Source organism: Nannospalax galili, unplaced genomic scaffold (genome assembly GCF_000622305.1).
Source record: "Nannospalax galili isolate Female #2095 unplaced genomic scaffold, S.galili_v1.0 scaffold582, whole genome shotgun sequence".
Classification (NCBI taxonomy): Eukaryota; Metazoa; Chordata; class Mammalia; order Rodentia; family Spalacidae; genus Nannospalax; species Nannospalax galili.
The window spans coordinates 2,489,630-2,510,600 of NW_008349130.1; the positions used below are offsets into that span (position 1 = coordinate 2,489,630).

The 20,971-nt window shown below is 46.4% G+C and overlaps 2 protein-coding genes and 1 non-coding gene across 4 annotated transcripts; 1 reads left to right on the forward strand and 2 right to left on the reverse strand.

The window, feature by feature from the left end:
* Positions 1–2,870: 2,870 nt before the first annotated feature.
* On the reverse strand, positions 2,871–2,942 carry Trnae-uuc. Its single transcript has one exon. It is a non-coding gene; the product is annotated as a tRNA-Glu (tRNA).
* A 1,455-nt stretch (positions 2,943–4,397) lies between these two features.
* Ccdc115 (coiled-coil domain containing 115) lies at positions 4,398–8,440 on the reverse strand. 2 transcript variants are annotated; one of them, XM_008846521.3, is made up of 5 exons: positions 8,025–8,440; positions 7,823–7,926; positions 7,680–7,743; positions 7,025–7,156; positions 4,398–5,398 (listed from the first exon to the last, which is right to left on the reverse strand). In XM_008846521.3, the coding sequence occupies exons 1-5, from the start codon at positions 8,133–8,135 to the stop codon at positions 5,375–5,377; spliced, it is 435 nt and encodes a 144-aa protein (XP_008844743.1). In that variant the 5' UTR covers positions 8,136–8,440; the 3' UTR covers positions 4,398–5,374. The 2 variants fall into 2 exon arrangements, with proteins under 2 accessions (XP_008844743.1, XP_008844741.1); XM_008846519.3 differs by having other exon boundaries at positions 7,661–7,743.
* A 150-nt stretch (positions 8,441–8,590) lies between these two features.
* Positions 8,591–13,416, forward strand: Imp4 (IMP U3 small nucleolar ribonucleoprotein 4). Its single transcript, XM_008846522.3, has 9 exons — positions 8,591–8,723; positions 8,817–8,925; positions 11,554–11,637; positions 12,194–12,303; positions 12,381–12,513; positions 12,586–12,740; positions 12,815–12,909; positions 13,018–13,091; positions 13,181–13,416. Exons 1-9 carry the CDS (start codon positions 8,721–8,723, stop codon positions 13,291–13,293), a joined length of 876 nt encoding a protein of 291 aa, XP_008844744.1. The 5' UTR covers positions 8,591–8,720; the 3' UTR covers positions 13,294–13,416.
* The last annotated feature ends 7,555 nt before the right edge of the window (positions 13,417–20,971 follow it).

The window sequence follows — 20,971 nt, forward strand, 5'->3', positions numbered from 1 at the left end:
ATTTTGACTTTTAGCCAAGAAACTGGCTACATTTCTTTGGGATCTTTTTACCCTAACGGCTGAGCCAATTCCTACCTCCTATTCTTATCTTGCCATCCTCTGAAGGGGTTACCCCAATTGCCAATAGGGAATAGGGATGCCGACTGCTCTGGCTTCTTCCATGCTGAACAGGGACACAGGGTGAGGTAATTGGAGTACCCCTTCCGTGGGTCTGTTTAAAAGACTCCCAAATTGCATAACTCTTGTCTATAAGGGGAGAAGAAGAAAGTCCTTGAATCATGAATAGGAGATGTGAAGGAGAAGTAAAGGCAAGAGTAATAAGCATTACAAGTTCTAGACAGGGAACTAGAAAAAAGTCAGAATAGGGCAAATTTCAAATATTCATATGAGAGTCCACTGGAGTTTCTTGACAAGGGCTTCCAAAAGCATCCCTGTATTGGGTTCTTCCTCATTTTTCTTTTGTCTTCCAAGGCTGGATTAGGTGGCTGGGAAGAGTGGTTGGATACTCAGGTGAGGGTCGAGTGACCCTGCTTGGCACTCCTTTAATGAATGAGCACAACCGTCAACAAGCCCAACTGTGACTATGTTTAGCGATCAGGCTCAGCCAAAGTCCGTGATGATGGTAGTCATTTCATGCAGAAGGGACTGCTGTATAGCATCATTTAAGTTTGGTTTATTCTTGTTTTCCAAGGCCTTAATAAGTTGTTTGAAAACTATCTGATATTTTGATATACTTAGATTTCCTCTTAGAACTGCCTTCATTGTATCTCTATTTTTTACACTGTGTTTTCATGTTTATGGGATTCTAGGAAATTTTTTATTTTTTTATTTCTTCATTGACTCATCATTCAATAGTGCTGTTTAAGTTCCATGAGTTGTATACTGTTTGTATTCTATTTATTGTTGGGACCTAGCATTCCATATGTTCAGCCAGAATGTAAGATACTGTTTCAGTTTTCTTATATTTGTTGGGACTTGTGTGGCTTCCTAATATGTGATCAATTTTAGAGAAAGGTCCATGGATTGCTAGGAAAAAGGAGTTTTCTTTAGTGTTTTTTTTTTTTTTTCCTGTCTTCACAGCAGCTTTATTTCACAACACCCAAAGGAAGCAAACAAACTGTCTACCAGCTCCAACATAAGCCAAACGTGGCAGAGCCATAGAATATTATTTAGCCTTAAAAAGTGTATTAGCTACTTTTCTAGTGCTGTGATAGAAACACTGACCAAAGCAACTTATAGAAAGAAGAGTTTATTTTAGCTTATGGTGCCAGGGGAATTACAGTCCGTCATGGCAGGAAGGCATGGTGGCAGGAGGTGGCTGTCCTAGGGTTTTATTTTTATTTTTGGTTGTGACATGAAAGTTGACTCTGCAGACCACAGGGTCCTAACAACCACCAGCTTCACATGCTGAGCTACCAGGTGCCGCCAAGCTCAGACTTGTCCTAATGGGCTTAAAATGATAATGTACTTATTTATATAGTATTTATTTCTTACTTTATGTTATGTTATGTTATGTTATGTTATGTTATGTTATTTATTTATTTATTTATTTATTTAGGTCTTTTTGAGACAGGGTCTCCCTGTAGCCCCAGCTGTCCTGGAACTCACTATGTAGACCAGGCTGGCCTTGAACTCATAGACATCCGCCTGCCTCTGCTTCCGAGTGCTGGGATTAAAGGCGTGCGCCACCACACCCTGCTTATTTTATTTTTTTAAAAAATTTATTATTTATACCTTTTATGTACATGAATGTATATATGAAAGTGCGCCCATGTCACGCAGTCCCCTGGAACTGGAATTCCCAGCCACCATGTGGGCTCTGCCAAAGCAGTCAGTGCTCTTAACCACTGAACAAGCTCTCCAGCCCACATTACGCTATTTTATAATATAAAATTATTTTATAGTATACAACAATGTTGATATAATTAGTATAATTATATGTACATACAATACATAATTATAAAATAATTATAAAATAATAATTATAGAAATAACTTCAAGGGACTGGAGAGATGGCTCTGAGGCTAAGAACACTGGCTGCTCTTGCAAAGGACTGGGGTTGATTCTCAGCACCCACATGGCAGCTAATAACCATCTGTAACTCCAATTCCAGAGGAATTCCAGGCCCTCTTCTAGCTTCTGCAGAGCATTGCACTGCACGGATGCACTTACATGCAGGCAATACACTCATACACATAAAATTAAATAAGGCCGGGTGTGGTGTCACGCGCCTTTAATTCCAGGACTCAGAGGCAGAGGCTGGCAGATCTCTGTGTTTGAGGCCAACCTGATCTACACAGCGAGTTCCAGACTAGCTGGGGCTACTGGGAGACCCTGTTTTAAAAAACAACAAAAAAGAATTTGAGCCCAGTGGTGCACTCCTGTGATTCCGAAGCAGAGACAGAGGATGGTAAGTTAGAGGCATGCCTAGGATGCATAGTGAGATCCTATCCCAGAAAATCAAAGTTTAGAGTCAGTTCTGTACTGGAGAGAAGGGTCAAGCCTTCAGGTGAGAAAATCAAGAGATCAAACACTTCTTTGCCCTTGCCTCACTTCCTTCCTCTTCCAGCACTCCCTCCAGGCCAGCAGAAGGACTGTGCTCTTCAAGTCGGAAACCGACAGTGTGTTTTGAAATGTTAAATATTCATGACTTCAATATTTATAGTACTGCAGGTGTGTGAAATGACATCTAATTTAAGAAGCATCACTAGGCCAAGCAACTAGCTAACGCTGTGATGGAAAAGGCCACATTAGTCCACACACAGTGTTGACGTGGAGAGGAAATGCCCAAATAGGCACCGCGGTGGTGAGAAGACAAAATCTCAGCCAATATTATGAAGTCATTGGGAAATGAAGCCAAAAGTGATATGTTCCCATACCGGGAGTCGAACCCGGGCCGCCTGGGTGAAAACCAGGAATCCTAACCGCTAGACCATATGGGAGCCACTAGCTGGCGTACCTACTTTGTCGCCTATGTCACTTACGACAGCACTGCCGCCTGCCTAAATCCACCCTGTTACAGTGTATCTCGGTTTGGTGGAATCTGGGAGGGACCCACCCGGCAGACTGAGGGTGCAGGAGCCACGCCTGAGGATGGAACCTTCTCCAAGCCGAAATGGGGCAGAAGTTGGGAGCACCCGGTCTTCACCTTACCCCATCAGGAGGGGCGCAGCTTCGCTCCTACCCGAGCAGGCCACTCCCAGCTCCGCGGTCCCAGCCTCCGCCCGCCTGACCTAGAATCTGTAGTGCGGGCCAGCGAGATCGGTGATCCCGAGACGTCTCCCTCCAGGAAACATCAGGGCTCAAACAACTGCGTTTCTCCTCGGGGACTTCAAGATTTCGCTTTGCTGGAGCAGGATGTTAAACTCAGTCTTTGTGGGGAGGCCAGACGGCACATCTGTGTTTTTCCCCTCGTTATAGTTTCGTTTGAGCTCTTTCCATCTCACTGGTAATTCAAGCCGTGGTCAAACAAACCAAAAACTAAACCAAACAACACAAGTGTAAATTTTCCCTACTAGCATTAAAGTAAAAAGGCTCAAGAATTAAAATGCGTGGTGTCTGTGCACTCAAGGACTGTAAGGCTTTATAAAACATAAAAACAGCCCCCAATTGAGCACACGTGGGGAGCATGCAGGGAGGGCAGCTCAGATCGGGGAGGGGACCAGCCCTGTGTCACACAGTAGAAAAAAAATCTGGGCACCTCAACTGAAACCACACAAGTTCATGAAGCTAATTCCTTCATTATTGCATTAATACAACCCCAAATCCAGAAATATAATAGCCGATTGATAAATTTAACTCTACTTTTAAAAATCGATTAAAAAAAATACCAACACTAGGCTGGAGAGATGGCTTAGTGGTTCAGAGCACTGGCTGCTCTTCCAGAGAACATGGGTTTGGTTCCCAGCACCCACATGGCAGTTCACACCCATCCTTAATGCTAGTTCCAGAGGATCCCATGCCCTTTTCTGGCTGCTGCAGGCATTCCACAACATGTGACATATGCAGGCAAGCCACTCATATACATAAAATAAAAACTTGAATGAAAGGAAATACAAGAGTGATTTGAGAGGAGGTTCAGGGATTAAGAGCGCACACTGCTATTGCTGAGGACACAGATCAGTTGTGAGTGGCTCACATTGGCCCCAGGGAACTCTAACCCTCTGGTAGACCTGCACATACCCATATGCAGGTACACACATATAATTTTTAAAATTAAATCCTTTTTTAAAAAAAGCCAGGCATGGTAGTGCAAGCCTTTGATCTCAGCACTTAGAAGGAAGGGGCAGGTGGATCTCTGTAAAACCAAAGCCAGCCTGATCTACATCACAAGTTCCAGGCTAGCTGGGGCTATAGGGAGACATAAAAAAGAAGAAAAAAGTAAATACAAGAGTTGGTAACAGTTACTATAGTTTTTACTTTATTCATTATTTGATTATTCTTTACATTTTGATGTTTTATTTTACAATAAAAAGTTGAAAAACCAATATAACCAATGTTAACAAACTGGAAAGAAAAATTTACATCTCATAAACAATTGCATTCCCCTCAAACACAGAGAGCCCCCAGAAACTGCTCAAAAGTTAACTCAGAAAAGTGAAGCAAGAACATAGTTCCCAGATGAGGAAAAACGACTTCAGGAGATAAGGGGTTTGCTGTTAGCTAAAGTTAAGTTCAATGCCTTTGAAATGATGTCAAATCTTTTTTTTTTTTTAAACAGAAGTAAAATACAGGAGGGGCTTATGCCTTGCTACCAGTCTACTCAGTATTTGTGTATGTGTGGTCCTTTGTTATTTTTGAGAAAGGGTCTCTGTTGAGCTGGCTAGTCTCTAACTCCAGTGCTCAAATAATCCTCCTGTCTCAGCCTCTAGAGTTGCTGGGACTACAGGCATGTACCCTCATGCCCAGTTAGAGGCAATTTTACTGACTGGAACTGTCCCAGTCTGTCCTTAGTTTCCAGCCTCCCGCTCTTCCTTGCCACTGTCTGTGCAGTTTTCAGCATCCCAGCTGCCTGATAAGATTGTTCAATTGTTCACTAACATTAACAGCTTCGAACATGACCCCAGCAGAGGGGGTCCTAGAACACAGAGTAGAAGTGGTTTCATACAAGCTCCTCAAACGTCATACCTAAGAGCTGGAAACAGTATAGGCCAAGGGCATTTTAAGGAGGGGCATTAGCTGAGGCAGGAGCTATTTGTGAAGGAAAAAGGCATGAGGTAAGGAGGCAGTGACAACCAAGAACCGCTGTGCTCAGTGCCTGCCTCAGTGGATGCAGGCCAGGCAGATCAGGCAGGTCCAGGATCGAGCTCTTTCAGTTTCTTCTGGAGGCCCCGGAGCTGACTTTGACCCCGAGTGATGCGAGTCTGAAGGCTAGCTATATCTGCAGCCAGCTGCAGGCCTGGGGAGAGAAGAGGAATGTCACCGTGGTATTGCAGTATAATGCATGGACACGCTCAGGGACTGCTGGGGCTTCAGGCCTTTCTGGCCTCAACACTATTCCTAAAATGTTTCAGGTATGATCAGTGGACCCACATCGTCACCTCCTTAGCACCTCACCTGTGCTAAACCATCATCTCAAAAACCTTCCTTGACTCCCTTTGAACTCACCAGGAATGATCATAAAATCTCTGGGCCTCCCTTCTTCCAGCATGCACTCCCTGTCTGCTCTCCCTGCTATCCCTCTACCCTTTATTCTCTGTACCTGAGCATGATCCATACTCTGGATCCACTTCTACATGACTGGTGGGTCAGGTATTCCTGTCTACACCCTCCCACTGGCTATAGGACTCATCACTCATTGCCCTATCCCTCCAGGTAATACTTTCTCAAAACTCTCCAATTCTAGGATACCCCACACTAGAAGCTATTTTTCAGTCTCCTCCCCAGTACCTCCATCCACACTCCCTGGCTCTCAGTTCACCTCAACCCCATCTGGGCTTTTATGTGCACCTGTTTCAGCAACTTGGGAAATTAAACATTGGCACCATGCACTGGACTCCCAAATCTCTCTCCAGCCCAGGTGGCCCTGACACTCCAGAAGCATGTGCCCAACCACCCAGAAACTGCACAGCCCCTAAGAATCCATCCATACTCACCTCTCAACTTCTTTTCAGCTGCTGCCTGTAAGTCTTCTACCACTACAGTGAGGACAGCCCCACCCTAGGTGTTCTGAGTGGACTTTTCTCCTTCCTTTCCTCCTGCATCCAATCTCCTAGCAAACACTGGGGGCTTCACTTTCAAATTCCCACTGTTTGCCCCACCTCCACTGCCTCTACCTACATCTCATGGCTGGCTGGTTCTGACACCTGCATCCTCTCTCTGCTCTCAAGGCTGGCCCCACTTAGCACCCAAAGGATTCTTGTTCGTTAGTCCTACTCTGTTAGCCCTACTCTGTTAGCCCTGTGGCTCCAAAGTCCTTGTGGGAACCTGCGTCACTAAGGCCTAGCTCCCTGTTCTCAGCTCCTTGTACTCCACTTGACTCCACCCCAGCTCTCTGGCCTTCTCTCTGCCCTTCCTCCAATACACCACACCTATCTCCCTTCATGGTTTTTGCCCTGGTTCCTTTACCTAGAACACAATTCCCCCAGATCCTCAACAAAGTTCTTCCCTCCTCTCTTCAGAGAGACCTTTCCTAACCCATCTTCCTAGCCACTCCTTCTCATGTTACTTTTCTCATGGTAATATTCCGAGCCTGGTATTACTGTAAAGGTCTATTTGTTTGCCTATCTATTTTCACATTCTCTTTGTCTCCTACACAGAACATTCCATTTTCAGTCCTCCTGCTGTATCCCCTAGAAGCTAACAGGAAACAAGAATACTGCCAACAGCCAGTGAATGCTATGGAGGGAAAACACACACACACACACACACACACACACACACACACACACACAAACCCCAGCAGGTATGCGACAAAGTTTGCACTGGAGAAAACCTGTAAAGCCGTCGCATGACATTAGTGTTCACATGCTCCCTATGGGTAGAGGGCTGGAATTCAATACAGGGCAACAAAGCGTCCACTCACCATCCTGGAAGCTGGCTTGGGCCTGCCGGAGACTGTGAGGAACCAGAATTCCAAACCAGTTGAGGGGATCTTTCGGGGCCGCAGAGGACTCTGACTCTGGGGTCTTGACAGGACCCTTGCGCCTACGCAGAGCTGGAGAAAGAAAAGTTACAGGCTTCGGCCTTACTTGACCCATATGGTCATGGTGACAATGCTGACAACATAAGCTCATGATTCTGGAAAACAATGAAGGTTGAAAAATCTCTCAACCTGAGTGTCTGGAAATAGTACCAGCCTTCCCCCTTGTAATCCAGGTGGCCCTCTGTCTACTCTTCCTCCTCATTTCCAGAACCACAGATGACCCCGTTTGCCTGTAACAAGAACACACACTGACCTTGCCCATTTTGCCTAAATTCCCTATTCTTTGTCTCCGGAATGATTAGTTAGGATTAGAGGATTATTTCCCGGAAACAGAGAAGCCCATTTTCTGTTCTGTTGAGACCTTGACAGCAAAATGACCCACTATAAAACAGTCCACCTGTAACTTCTGGAAACCTCCCTATAGAAGTCCAGTTCAGACGCGCTCTATCACTGTTCTGTGGGTTTTGTCTTTAACACTGAGCAAGAGGGCTGACCGGAGGAGTTAGGGGGACTCACAAGCCTCGTGCGGCCCCACCTCCTCGGGGGTCTGGGCGTCAGCTTTGATCACCCTGAAGGTCTGGAGTCCATCCTGGGCCTCGCTGAAAGAGAAGAGAGGATGGACCTCTGGTCACCCGAGCCTGGGTCCTGCCCACCCGCTCCAGCATCCGGGCACCTTACCTGGCGCGCACGCAGACCTGAGGCTCCATTCTCGAGGCATACTGCAGGGGTCCTACAGACTTGGCGCCCATGGCGTAGCGAGCCTTGGCGAGCAAGAGCCAGCCCTGGGGCGACACGAGAACTGAGACTCCGGTTCCCTCCGGGTGCCCACCGTCCGTCCCTCCCTCCTTCGCTCCCTCTTTTCCTCCCTCTCCGGGCGCACCTCCTCCACCCGGGCGTTCAGCGCCGTCCTCTTGGCCTCCAGTTCCTCCAGGTCGCCGAGCAGCTGCAGGACCTGCGAGTCCAGCTCCGCGCGAAGGGCCGGGAACGCCATGGCCCAGCCACAGTCGGCTCGGGTGGATAGAACCGCCTCTCTCCAAGCCGCCTAATCACCGCCAGCCCACGTGCATGGTAGCCAATAAATGCCTTCAGGGGGCGTTCCTAATCGTGGCCCGGAAATCAACGGCTTCAGGCTCCATTTACCCGCTTCAACGGCAGGGCCCACCCGGAAGCTGGATGCGGGTTAGTGGGTTGTCGCCTGAAGTGAACCAACCAACCGCTGGTGTCTCCGAATCGCCTCCAAAATCAGACGAATTTGAAAAGTCTCTCCTTAATTCCTGGAAGTCATCCACCCTGTCATTGGTTTTCACACTTGGCGAAGCGGCTGCCATAAAGCCGCAGGTGGGTAAATTAAGGCCTGCCAGAAACCACGTGATATTCCAATCCAGCTAAATGGTTGGCTGCCGGGCTGACCAGTCGCCTTGCGAGGCCCTCAGTCTGACATTTTTACATGGGGCATTCTGGAAAGCATTTGACGCTAGTGAAGCCCTCGCGGCCTTCTTGGTTGAGGGCGGATGTGAGCGGGCGTGGTGCAGGGGACGCCCACTGATTCCAGACTCGTGTGTATGCGGCGCTCAGCATGGTAGGGTGTTTGCCTTCTTGTTCTGGAATGGGGGCTCACGGAGGGCTGGGTTGGGGTGCTCGGGGGCGGATGGTGACCCGACCTATTCTCTAGCTCCGCCGGGAAGCTCGCCTGCGCCGCGAGTACCTGTATCGCAAGGCCCGCGAGGAGGCTCAGCGATCTGCCCAAGAGAAGAAGGAGAGAGTAAAGCGCGCGCTTGAAGGTAAGACCACCTGATCCTGCTGGGGTAGGAGTCGTTAAAACGAGCATACTGTACAGTGCTGTAATCGCATTTGATCTGCTCGTGAGCGTGGCTGAACATCTTTTCAGCATCTACTGGCTGCGTTCTTTGCCTGTGAGGTAAGACTTCTTACTGGTTTGTGAATGGTCCTTCCATATGATAGTATTCCGTTTATGTTGCAGTAACCAAGTTTTACAGGTTGTTAATTTTGTTTACAGTACATCTAGGTTTTCCCAAGTTTTAACTTTTACCTGGTTTGATTGACACCCCCAGCCCATTTCGAGAATATTTGGTGTTCTTGCTATCTTCTTCAGTGCAAACTCAGAAGAATTTCTGCCTTTTAGGCACTGCTATGTATGATTGCTTGCATTTTAAAATAATTTTTGAGACTTTATACATGAATATTGTATTTACATCATTTCTACCTCTTCCAGTTCCCCCTCCAGTTCCTCCCATTCCCCACCCCCCTCAATTTCTTGCTCTACATATACATATATACAGTGTACTGAGTCCGTTTAGTGGTACTTGTCTGTACATGTGTTTAGGGCTGACCACTTGGGACTGGATAACCTATCAGGAAGCTATTCCCAGGAGAAAACTGATTCTCCCTCTGCATCCATTGATGGTCTGTAGCTCTTTATCTAGAGGTGGGACCCCTGTGAGATGTCCCCCATCCACATTGGTATGTCAGCTGGTTTTATCATGCAGATCTTGTTAGGCTACTGTACTGTGGAGAGTTCATGGGTACTTTATTTTTTTAGTCTTTTTGAGACAGGGTCTCCCTGTAGCCCCAGCAGGCCTGGAACTCACTAGGTAGACCAGGCTGGCTTTGAACTCAAAGAGATCTGCCTGCCTCTGCCTCCCAAGTGTTAGGAACAAAGGCGTCCGCCACCATGCCCAGCTATGGGTACATTTTTAAACTCTTATTCCTTGTAGAATATAATTCTCATTTGCTTTACAAGTTGAGTCTCATTTTGCATTTCTTTTCTCCACATTTGCATTTTCTATTTTAATGATGATCCTGATCACAGAGCTTAACTGGAAATACCATATTTACTCCTGTTTTATTGGTTCTTGTGTCCACAGAGCTTTATACTTCCTAGCTAAAATATACCTCTGACTAAATTCACTTTGATGGTCCTAAGTTTGGAGGGTTTTATTTATTTACTTGTTTGTTTATTTGTATGTGTATGTGCCTGCATATATGAAAATGTACCCATGCATGCAATTCCTGTAGAGACCAGAAGAGTGTCAGATCCCTTGGAACTGTACCTTCAGACTGTTGTTTTTTGTTTTTGTTTTTGTTTTTGTCTTTGTCTTTTTGAGACAGGGTCTCCCTGTAGCCCCAGCTGGCCTGGAACTCACTATGTAGACCAGGCTGGCCTGGAACTCACAGAGATCCATCTGCTTCTGCCTCTGGAGTGCTGGGATTAAAGGCGTGTGCCACCACACCTGGCAAAAATATTTTCTTTATTTTTATGCATACAAGTGTATTACCTGTATGTATGTAAGTGCACCGGTGTCATGTGATGCCCGTGGATGTCAGAAGAGGGTGTTGGAGCTGTCTCTCTAACACCTGATGTTCCTAAATTTAATGATAATAAATAAAGTGTGTGTGTGTGTCTTTGTTTATGTTTAAGAAGCATAATGTTAGGACAAGTTATGTAGCTTTGGATTCTATCCTGGTACTGACTAAACTGGGTGTGGTAGCCCATTCCTCTAATCCCAGCACAGGAGAGGGTTTTATGTCTACCGGTGGTATTTTAGGTGTTGTGTTCTTCAGTGAATTTTTGTTTGGGGGTGTCCATCAATATGATTGGAAGTTCTTTCTGGTGGCTCTCCCTAGAGATAGCCCTTTTCCCGTGAGCCTATTTGCAGTTGGTGGTGGTTAGGAAGAGTTCTACTGCTGTGGACCATCTCCTCCATGTGCAGGTTTCCTCTGGGCATGCTGGGGGCAGAACTGAGCTTATGGTGTGATGGGGGTGCTCAAGCCCATTCCAGATTGGGCACCCCACAGCTTAGCCCCTCTGCTGCCTCACATTAAGCCACACAAAAAATCTCTCTCATAGTCAGGTCAGACCATGCACCATGACGGATTCTGTACATCAAGATTAGCATATTATTACCTGAAGACCACTAGTCTACCTTTCTACATAAAAATCAGTCTGATTTTGTTTTTGTGGTACTCCTCAGGATCTCATACATGCAAGCAATCTGACTGTCATTAAGTTATACCCCAGCTCTAAAGTTGCTCTAAAATTTTTTGTCTGGCTATAAACATAATACATTGAGATAATGATAAAGTGCTTTAGAAAATGAACTTCCCAGTGACTCTTAAGTTGACAATGACATGAAAAATGGTAGCCAGGTGTAGTAGCATACCCTGTAATTCCATACTCAGAGGACAAGGCAGGAGCATCTTGATTGTGTCTCAGAAAAAAATTAAGTGGTTGGTTTGTTACCTCTCCCCCTCCCATATTTCTGTATTGCCTCTGTTCAGAAAGAAGGGGTTTTTCCATCAAACTTGAGCAGGCTAGTAAAGTAGACTATAAACTGAAGGATCCCTGCCTGTGTCTCATCTCACATAGCCCCTCTGTCTTTCTTCTGCAGAAAACCAGCTGATTCCCACTGAGTTACGCCGGGAGGCTCTAGCCTTACAGCGTTCCCTGGAGTTTGATGACGCCGGTGGTGAAGGTAACTGTGCACACAGCCCTCATCCACACTGAACCCATTTCACTCCATACCCATTTCACTCCATATCCCTTTCATCACACCGTGCAGTTTCCCTCCCGATGAAAGTGTCCAGTTGAGCTGTTTCTGAGCCCATCCCCAGGTGCCTACCTGTTTGTCTAGATGGCATCATAGGGGTTCTCCCTGAATGAAAACTTCTAGTTCTATTTACACAACACACATGGTAGCATGAACTTACCCTTGTTCACTCATTCCCTCACTGGTGTGTCTGCTGGAGCAAAACAGTGTCCCCGACACCCAGCATGTCATTGGCACCCAAATGTCTCATCATTGCATTATTCAACAAACAGGAAAGGAATCACATTATGAATATTTGGTGTGAGAAAAAGGAATCTCTCACCTCCAGTTAGAATTTTGCCAGATTGTTCCATTCCTCATTTGTGCTTTGTAGCCAGTAAGCTAGTGGCTGCCCTCCTGGCCACTGGGGTATGGTGTATTTCCATCATTGAAGGTTCCCTTCAGCAGACAGCATTTTTCTTGTCTCTTGTACTCCTCATAGGTGTGACTAGCCACGTAGATGATGAATACCGATGGGCTGGGGTCGAGGATCCAAAGATCATGATCACCACCTCCCGGGATCCCAGTTCTCGCCTGAAGATGTTTGCCAAGGTACTGGTGGACAGGAAGTAAGGTAGGGGATGCCTAAGGCCAGGCCCAAATTCTGATGTGACACCTGTGCGTGGCAGGAACTGAAGCTGGTGTTCCCAGGCGCCCAGCGCATGAACCGAGGCCGGCATGAGGTTGGAGCGCTGGTGCGAGCCTGCAAAGCCAATGGGGTCACCGACCTCTTGGTTGTCCATGAGCATCGAGGCACCCCTGGTAAGGCTTGTGGGACGGAGTAGGGGTAGGGCAGTTCTGATGACAGGGTGTCTGACAGCCTCTGCCCCACAGTGGGGCTCATTGTCAGCCATCTGCCCTTCGGCCCTACTGCTTACTTCACACTGTGCAATGTGGTTATGCGGCACGACATCCCTGACCTGGGCACGATGTCAGAGGCTAAGCCTCACCTCATCACTCATGGCTTCTCCTCCCGCCTGGGCAAGCGGGTAAGTCTGGGAGCCTTGAGGGGAGGGCTGAGGGTCAGACAAGCCTCTTCTAACTCTCCTTCCCTATGCCCCAGGTGTCTGACATCCTTCGTTACTTGTTCCCTGTGCCCAAAGATGACAGCCACCGGGTCATCACATTTGCAAACCAGGATGACTACATCTCATTCCGGTGGGTCTGTGGGCTCGACTGGGACCTGGGGCATCATGATCTTAGTGTCATTTAACTCATCATAGCTGCTACTGACTCCCACTCTCACTGTTGCTCCCTTTTTCTCAGGCACCATGTGTACAAAAAGACAGACCACCGCAATGTGGAGCTCACTGAGGTTGGGCCTCGCTTTGAGCTGAAACGTGAGTTTGGGACTTTAGTCCATGCTTCGGGGAGGTAAATGAGTACATGGGACTGTGCATGGAATGACATCTCTGTCCTCTACCCCTAGCGTACATGATTCGCCTGGGTACACTGGAGCAGGAAGCCACAGCAGATGTAGAGTGGCGCTGGCACCCGTATACCAACACTGCCCGCAAGAGGGTCTTCCTGAGCACTGAATGAGCCGCTGGCCAGTCAGGATGTGGACTTGGAATCTGGGAGCAGGGACTTGTCACATGCAGGCCCACTAATCTCAAGTGGGGACTGAAGGGATCTAAATAAACCTCTGTCATCATGCTGCCCAGCTGCCTCTGGTCACAATGGTCTTTTCAGGCCAAACCTGAAAGATGAAACCCATGGAGTGTCCATGGGTTGAGGTCCTGATGGCTGTGGCGCATACTCAGACCTGGTGTTTTTGTGATGAGTTACCAGTCCCTTTAAAGCTGGGAATGGTAGCACATATCTCCACCAGAAGATTTGGTGTAGGTATCCTATTGGGAGTTGGGCCCTGGTAGCACTTATTTGGGTGGTTTAGGCTCAGACCCATATGAGTATGAGCCTAACTTGTCGGTGTCAACAAGATCTCTCCTCTGCCAATTAGGTGCATCTTCCCTACTTTTACAAGGGACATGGTACCACCAAAAGGCCACTTATGTGCCTCCAGCTCTTGTAGATGGGCCTATCTGACACCACACAGGGAGGGCCAGTGCAGCCCAGGAAGGTAGGGTTGCCCCCATCCCTGCCCTCTCCCAATTTATGGCTTCTCTATGCCCACATCCCTGTATGTCCCCAAAGGCTCTGTATTTCATATTTATAGAGGGGATTGGTGGTGAGATCCATCATGTAGGTTGGAGGAAGACTGTGAGGAAGCAGGTCAAGATAGGACAAGGCAGGCGTCTACATGGTGTCCTGCAAACTAAATAATGGTTGAGCTAGTAGTGGCTATGTGGATGACATGCACAGGCCTTGAGGTACAGTGAAAGGAACCGATAAGGGGACATGGGACCTACTGAGCTCAGTGCTCTGGGATGGGACCGCAAGAGGCTTCCAAAGCTCATGAATCTAGTTCCTTCTGCAGTGCCTCTGTAACCTTGCCATGGCTTTGTTCCATCCTTGAATGAGACTTTGTTTTGTTTTTGACTAAAGGTTTGTCTTGTTTTGTTTTTAATATCTTGTTTATTTTTATGTGTATAAGTGTATTGCCTGTGTGTATGTAGGTGTACCTGTGTCATGCAGTGCCCCTGGAAGTCAGAAGAGGGTGTCAGATTCCTTGGAAATGGAGTTATAGATGGTTGTTAGCCACCATGTCAGTGCTGGGAACCAAACCTCGGTCCTGGGCAAGAGCAACCAGTGCTCTTAACCACTGAGCCTTCTCTCCAGCCTTTGTTTTGTTTTTGAGACAAGGTCACGTGCAGCCCAGCCTGGCCTCTATTTGCTATTTAGCCAAGGCTGACCTTGAACTTCTGATCCTCCTTCCTCTACTTCCCAAGTGTTGGGATTACAGTTGTACCCCGCCATTCCCAGTTTTTGCAGTGCTTGGAGTCGATGCAGGCTAAGCAAGCATTCTGCCAACTGAGCAACAGTCTCAGCCTGTTTTTCTATTTTTAAGAGACAGAGTCTCACCATGTTGCCAGGATGGCTCCAAACCCTTGTGTATCAGTGCCTTGATCTCTCGAGTAGCTGGGATTATAGGCAAGTGCTGTGTGGCCTGGTTAGTACTTTGCTTTTAATGACTTGAGCAGAGACCTGCTTAGGGTAGAGGGCCCAGCTCTTAGTCAAGGATAAAAAGAAGTAAGCTAAGTGGGAACTGCCAGCATTTATTGTGTACCTTACTGCGCCCTCCACTATGCTAAAGAAACCTTTAATTCTTAGATTCTTCAGCAGCTAGCCTGTTTGTATTTACCGGCAGTGGAAGACTTAATGAAGGACAGTTAGTCATGATTCCCTAGAGGAACAAAACTGACAGAATGAATACATATTAAAAGCGTTTATTTTCAGGTTAGTTTGCAATTATAACAACAGCTAAATCACACCTGAGAGGCCACGACCCTGGGAGTTGCTCAGTGCTTAAGGTGGGTGAATGCCTCAGCAGCCAGAATTAGTCCCACGGAGGCTGTCTCACATAGGAGAGGCCAGACTTGCTCAGTCCATGGGGCTGGGTGCTTCAGCCATCCCAGTCTGGTGCTGAACACCTGGAAGGTTCCTGAAGAGCTGCTGATCCTCACTCAGTGACAGGCTAGAAACCTTGGCTCCATGTCAGTGAAGGAGCCAGCAGCAGCAGCAAGCAGAAGACGAGTCCCCTTCCTTCTAGAACCATGCCCTTTTTTATTTGGGGTTCTACCAGAAAATACTGCTCACATTTCAGGTGGGTCTTCCCATATCAATTAAGGCAATCAGGATAGTTTCTTAAATTGGCTCCCTAGTCGGTTGATTGTAATTTGTGGCAAGTTACCATTAAAACCAACCATTACAGACAATTACTGCTCATGGGATGTGTTGAGCCCTCTGGAATGTGTGGGATGAGTTTAATGTTGGTGACACTTAGGGAGACTGCTCCCTTCATTCTGCACCCATGAGAGAAACCATGGTAAAGGCCAGTCAGTTTGAATGCTGATTGCAGGGCTGGAGATATAGCTTGGTATAGAGTGCTTGCTTACTAGTATGTGGTAATTCAGGGCCCTGGGTTCCATCCCCAGCACGAAATCATAGCGTATACTTCAGTCATCATCCTAGGGTCAGAAGTGGCTCCTGGGAAGAGGCCAGGAACACCTTGGAAACACCTTTACCAAAATTTCCATGTAGGGTTTGTCAAACTAGGCCAAGACATCAAGTTGTGGCTGTGGCTGCACTGGGCCACGTTCCCTGGCTGAGCCCTGCAACACAGGAGATCAGCACTGAAGGAATGTTTGATAGCTCTTGTTGAGGTGGTTTTGTTTGCCCGTTAAAGCAGGTGGTATTTGGGTAACTTGGAAATGTGAAGCACGGGAGGAGATGGATAGGAAGGCACCCAGAGGAGAATGCACTTTTGCCCATCGTCTGCAGCTAATTCTCAGGTGGGAGATTCTTCACAAAATTTAGAAATGTTGCCAGGGTTGAGGGGGGAGGAGGGGTAGCATCCAAGTGAGTAGTGCATGGATCTGTCCCTGATTTTTCCAACTTTGTTATAAACCTACATTATGTAAAATGATAGAACTCACTGAAGTTTTTAAGAAAGGGCTGTTTATGCTGGGTATGGTGGCACATGCCTTTAATCCCAGCACTTAAGAGGCAGAGGCAGGCGGATTTCTGAGTTCAAGGCCAGCCTGGTCTACATAGTGAGTTCGACCCCGTCTCAAAAAGAAAAAAAAAGAGTTTGAGGGAGAACTAAGAGCCTGGTGCTTGCTTAACAGTGTTGCAGCAAAGGGGGACATGGAGCTGAAGCAGAAACACCCAGATTCAGGTGATGTTTGCAGGAACTTCTCACTGTGTGTGTGCTGTCTTTGTTTTGTTCGTTTCCAGTCCTGGGTTGGGGGGATTGAACCCAAGATTTCAAATATAGTAGACAAGTACTTTACCTCTGAACTATAGCCCAAACTCCTTATGTATTTTTATTTTGAGACAAGGTCTTCCTAAGTTACCCAGGCTGGTCTTAAACTTGTTTGTAGCCTGCAGGAGCCTTAAGCTTGCTATCTCCTGGCTTCAACTTCCCAAGTAGCTGAGATTACAGGCCTGTGTTATCAGACTTAAATTCTTTATAAAAATATTAAAAGAATAATGACAGGTTATTTTCCTTATTGTTAAAAAAGCTTTCCTGGCTTTGCATAAGTTTTGGGGGGTTTGGTTTTGGAGGGAGGTTGAGATGGAGTCTTTGAGTGTAGCCCATGCTGACTTTGAACTCAGATCCTCCTGCCTCTGTCTTCTGAGTGCTGGGATTAAAGGAATTTGTTACCATACCTGGTCCTGCTTCAAGTCCTTAAAAATACTTAAGTAGCTGGGTGTGGTGGTTCATGCCTGGTTTGTTTTGTTTAAATTGAACCAAGATACCTAGACTTCTAGATAGAGATATACTAGCCTATTAGTGGTGGTTGGAAGTCATCCCAGAACCAGGGCACGGGGTGATCAGGGGTTTGTTCTGTGTCAAGTATTTAGAAGTGAGAATATGTTCATTTGTTAGTTATGTCCTCCCAAAAGTACAGATTGAATCACAGAGTGAAGTGACTAGGCAGCAGCCTGTGCTTTACTTTGCCAGCCGCACCAGCACCACAGTCTGTACCACAAACATAACATAGCCTCCAAGTGTTAATACTTAAGGCTACCCTCAGTTTAAGTATAGAACACTGTATCGTTAACTGCAAGCACTCTGCTTTACAGGGCCTCTAGGACTTGATTATGTTTGTAACAGAAACAGAAACGTACCTTTGCCCAGTAGCTCCCTCTTCCCACACCCTTGTAGCCAGCTAGCACTCTGCTTCTGTAGCTGGATTGTTTGAGATTCTTCATGTAGTGGCACTGAGAACTATTTCACCTGTACTTTTCTTATTTCACTTACCATATGTCCTTAAGGTTCTCCATATTGTGGCAGGTGACAGGATACCCTCTTCTCTCCCGCCCTCCTTTCTTTCCTTCCTTTTTCAAAGTATGATGTATGTGATGGTTAATATTGTCAACCTGACAGGATCTCGACTCATTAAGGAGATAATCCCTCACAAGCATGCCCAGAAGCTTTTCTAGATTAGGCTAATTAAGGTAGGAAGACCCACACTGAATGGGGGTATCGTCGTCCCATGGGCTGGGGTCCTGGGCTGAATGAAGAGGAGAAAGTGAGCTGAGCAGCGGCATTCATCTCACTCTGCTTCCTGACTGGAATGTGACCAGCTGCCTTAGGCTCCTGCCATGCCTTGTGCCCCCTCCCCACCCCCAACCTCCCCACCCTTGTGATAGATTACACCCTCAAACCGTGAGCCAAAATAAACTCTCCTTCCTTAAATTGCTTCTTGTCGGGGCATTTTATCACCAAAACAAGACAGGTAACTAAAACAGTTTGTGTATTCCACATTTTCCTTATCCATTCATCCACTAATGGACCCTTAAGTTGTTGTAATATTTTGACTGTTGTGAATAATGCTGAAATAATGCATAAAATTACAGTTGTCAGGATCCAGAGTTTTCATTGTCTTTGGGACATACAAGTGAGATTGCCAAATCATATGGTAGTTTTGTTTTTAATTTTTGAGGAATTTCTTTACTGTTTTCCATAATCCACAGAATCAATTTCCATTCCCAACAGGAGAATGGAACAGTAGTTTCTTTTTCTCTACATCCTTGCTCACACTTTAATCTTTATTTATTTATTTATTCTGGCCTGGAACTCACTATGTAGACCAGGCTGGCCTTGAACTCACAGAGATCTGCCTGCCTCTGCCTCCCGAGTGCTGGGACTAAAGGTGTGCACCACCACACACACCTGGCTATTTTTCTTTAATATAAACACCTAAAGTACGTGAGATGATTATATGGCTTTGTTGTGCATTTCCCTGGTGGTTTGTGTTGACAGTTTTTTCATTTACCTATTAGGTCAGTTATATCTTCAGATAAATATCTCTTTGGAGTCTTTGCCCATTTTTTAAAAAGTGTTTTACTGTGGTTGAATTGAGTTCTTTATAATTTTAGGGTTCTGCTTTTGGTTTTGTTTTGGGGTGGTACTGGGATTTGAACCTAGGGCCTCGCACATGCTAGGCACGCATTCTACCTACCACTAAGCTACATCCCCAGCCTTTGAGTTCTTTGTATATTTTGGATATTACTATAGTTTGAATGTGTTGATCCCTCCCAGGTTCATATATTGAAACCTGTTGCCAGAGTTCTCTCGGGGTCTCTTGCACAATCAGACAAACCATGTAATATATTTTTATGTGAATTTATTATGGTTTATGCCTTGGGGTAGGAAAGGGGTAAATGGGGGAACTTACAGAGAGATAAGTCCTCTTGCGTTGTGGCTCAGAGCCCGCCACGTCAGATGCTCCCAAGGCCCGCCCCTAGTCTCCGTTAACTTTCGCCCACGCATCTTGGGCCCAGGTCAGTAAATGCCCCTTCTCACATCCATGCTGGTGAGACACCAAGACACCGGGATCATCTTTCTCTCCATGCCCGTCAATGTGGGTTTCTCTCCACTGGCGGCTTCCATCCCAAAAGGGCCCAGAAAAACCCCTCCCCAGTCAATTGTCTGCAGCAGGCCTTGCCCCTTGGAAGAATCAGGCACCTCGGAGACACTGACCCTTAAGGTATGGTTTTAAGGGTTCAGATTGACTTGAGTGGGTCATTAGGCTTCCACGCTTCAAATAATGGAACTACTGTCCTTAGGACAGTTGCCCCAGGGAGGTCACCCGTACCACCCTGTGAGGACACATAGAAGTCACCATTTATGAGCGAGGAAGTGGCCCTTCACTACACTGAGTCTGGCATCTTGGTCTTGGACTTCCCAGCCTTGGGAACTATGAGTGGTAGTTTTCTGCTATTTATAAATTACCCATTTTGTGGTATTACTAAGAAATACTAAGGTATTTCAGATAGATGTGCACCCCACTGTGTAGATGAGGAATGGAGAAGTTCAAGATACATGTGTGATACAAAGAAGCATGATGTAGAACCCTGAACTCACAGTGTGCAAAATTAATAGGGAGTTTAGTGGTTTGGTGAGGAATGCGCCCCAGAGGCTCAAGGATTTGAACACTTGATCCCCAGATGGTGGCACTGTTCTACACATTGGGGCAGATTTGGAGGGTTTGCGGCCTTGCCCCACTTCCAGTTCACACTCTTGGCTTCCTGTGTGGCTAAATGTGATCAGCCGGCTTCCTGCTCTGGCCACCTGCTGCCATGCCTTTCGCCATTGTGGACTCCCTCTGTGGAATCACAAGTCAAAATAAACTTCCTTTTATCAGTTGCTTTGGGTCATGGTATTTTATCACAGCCATAGACAAGTAACTAATACAGGAGTCTACACCTGCAGGCTTTACTCATGAAGGGTAGATAGCTGTTCACAGGGAGGAGAAGGGAGACCCGTGTCACTGTGGGTAAACATTTCATTTACTCACTGATCACAGTGAGCTGTCTTCTGAGTCTTCTTATTTTCTTTGGAGTGTAGGGTGTGTTTGGATTTTCTTTTCATGTTAATTTTGACATGTACAGCTAACACATCCTTATAAGAATGAAGGTTGGTGGTACTGGAGAGATGGCTCTGCAGTTAGGTGCACTGGTTGTTCTTGCAGAGGACCCAGGTTTTATTCCCACCACCCACATGGTAGCTAAAAACCATCCATAATTCCATTTCCAGGGGATCCAAACCCTCTTCTGACCTGTGTGGGCACTGCAGGACATGGGTGCACCTACTTACATGCAGGCAATACTCTCATACTCATATATAAAAATAATAAAAACAAATTAAAAAATAAATAGGTTGGGGAAATGTAAAAAAAAATGTCTTCTGAACATGCCCGACAGGCTTTACACTCATGGACTCACTGTGGCTGCAGTTATCTGTACAAGATTGGGTTGGTCAACATTTCATCAGGCTGAGGGAGGGACCCATGAGTCCCATTCTCCTTCACAGAGGGACTGTTGGGAGTTAGTGGCTCCTGGACGAGGGGTATCACTATTTTGTGTGGTGTGGCCATAGGTAAATTTCTATTGTTCCTCTGAATACCCTCCTACCCATGTTCAGTAAAGAAACTTTTTAAACTCTGTGGGTCACACACACAAGCAAAAAGATATGAAAAGAAAGCCTTAGTGAGAAGGATGCCAGAGGGAGAGGGAGGGGAATAGGAGGTGAAAATGACTAAAATTCATTGTATAAATGTATGAAACTTAATAAAATAAATCTTTTTTT

Excerpts from the sequence above, each read along its gene's own strand:
- Ccdc115 (XM_008846519.3), bottom strand. The coding sequence starts at position 8,135 with ATGGCGTTCCCGGCCCTTCGCGCGGAGCTGGACTCGCAGGTCCTGCAG. Across the intron at positions 7,927-8,024 it reads TGAACGCCCGGGTGGAGGAG|GGCTGGCTCTTGCTCGCCAA; the intron begins GTGCGCCCGGAG and ends GTGTCGCCCCAG. Across the intron at positions 5,399-7,024 it reads CCAAGCCAGCTTCCAGGATG|GCCTGCAGCTGGCTGCAGAT; the intron begins GTGAGTGGACGC and ends TTCTCTCCCCAG.
- Imp4 (XM_008846522.3), top strand. Across the intron at positions 8,926-11,553 it reads AGTAAAGCGCGCGCTTGAAG|AAAACCAGCTGATTCCCACT; the intron begins GTAAGACCACCT and ends TTTCTTCTGCAG. Across the intron at positions 12,910-13,017 it reads GATGACTACATCTCATTCCG|GCACCATGTGTACAAAAAGA; the intron begins GTGGGTCTGTGG and ends CCTTTTTCTCAG.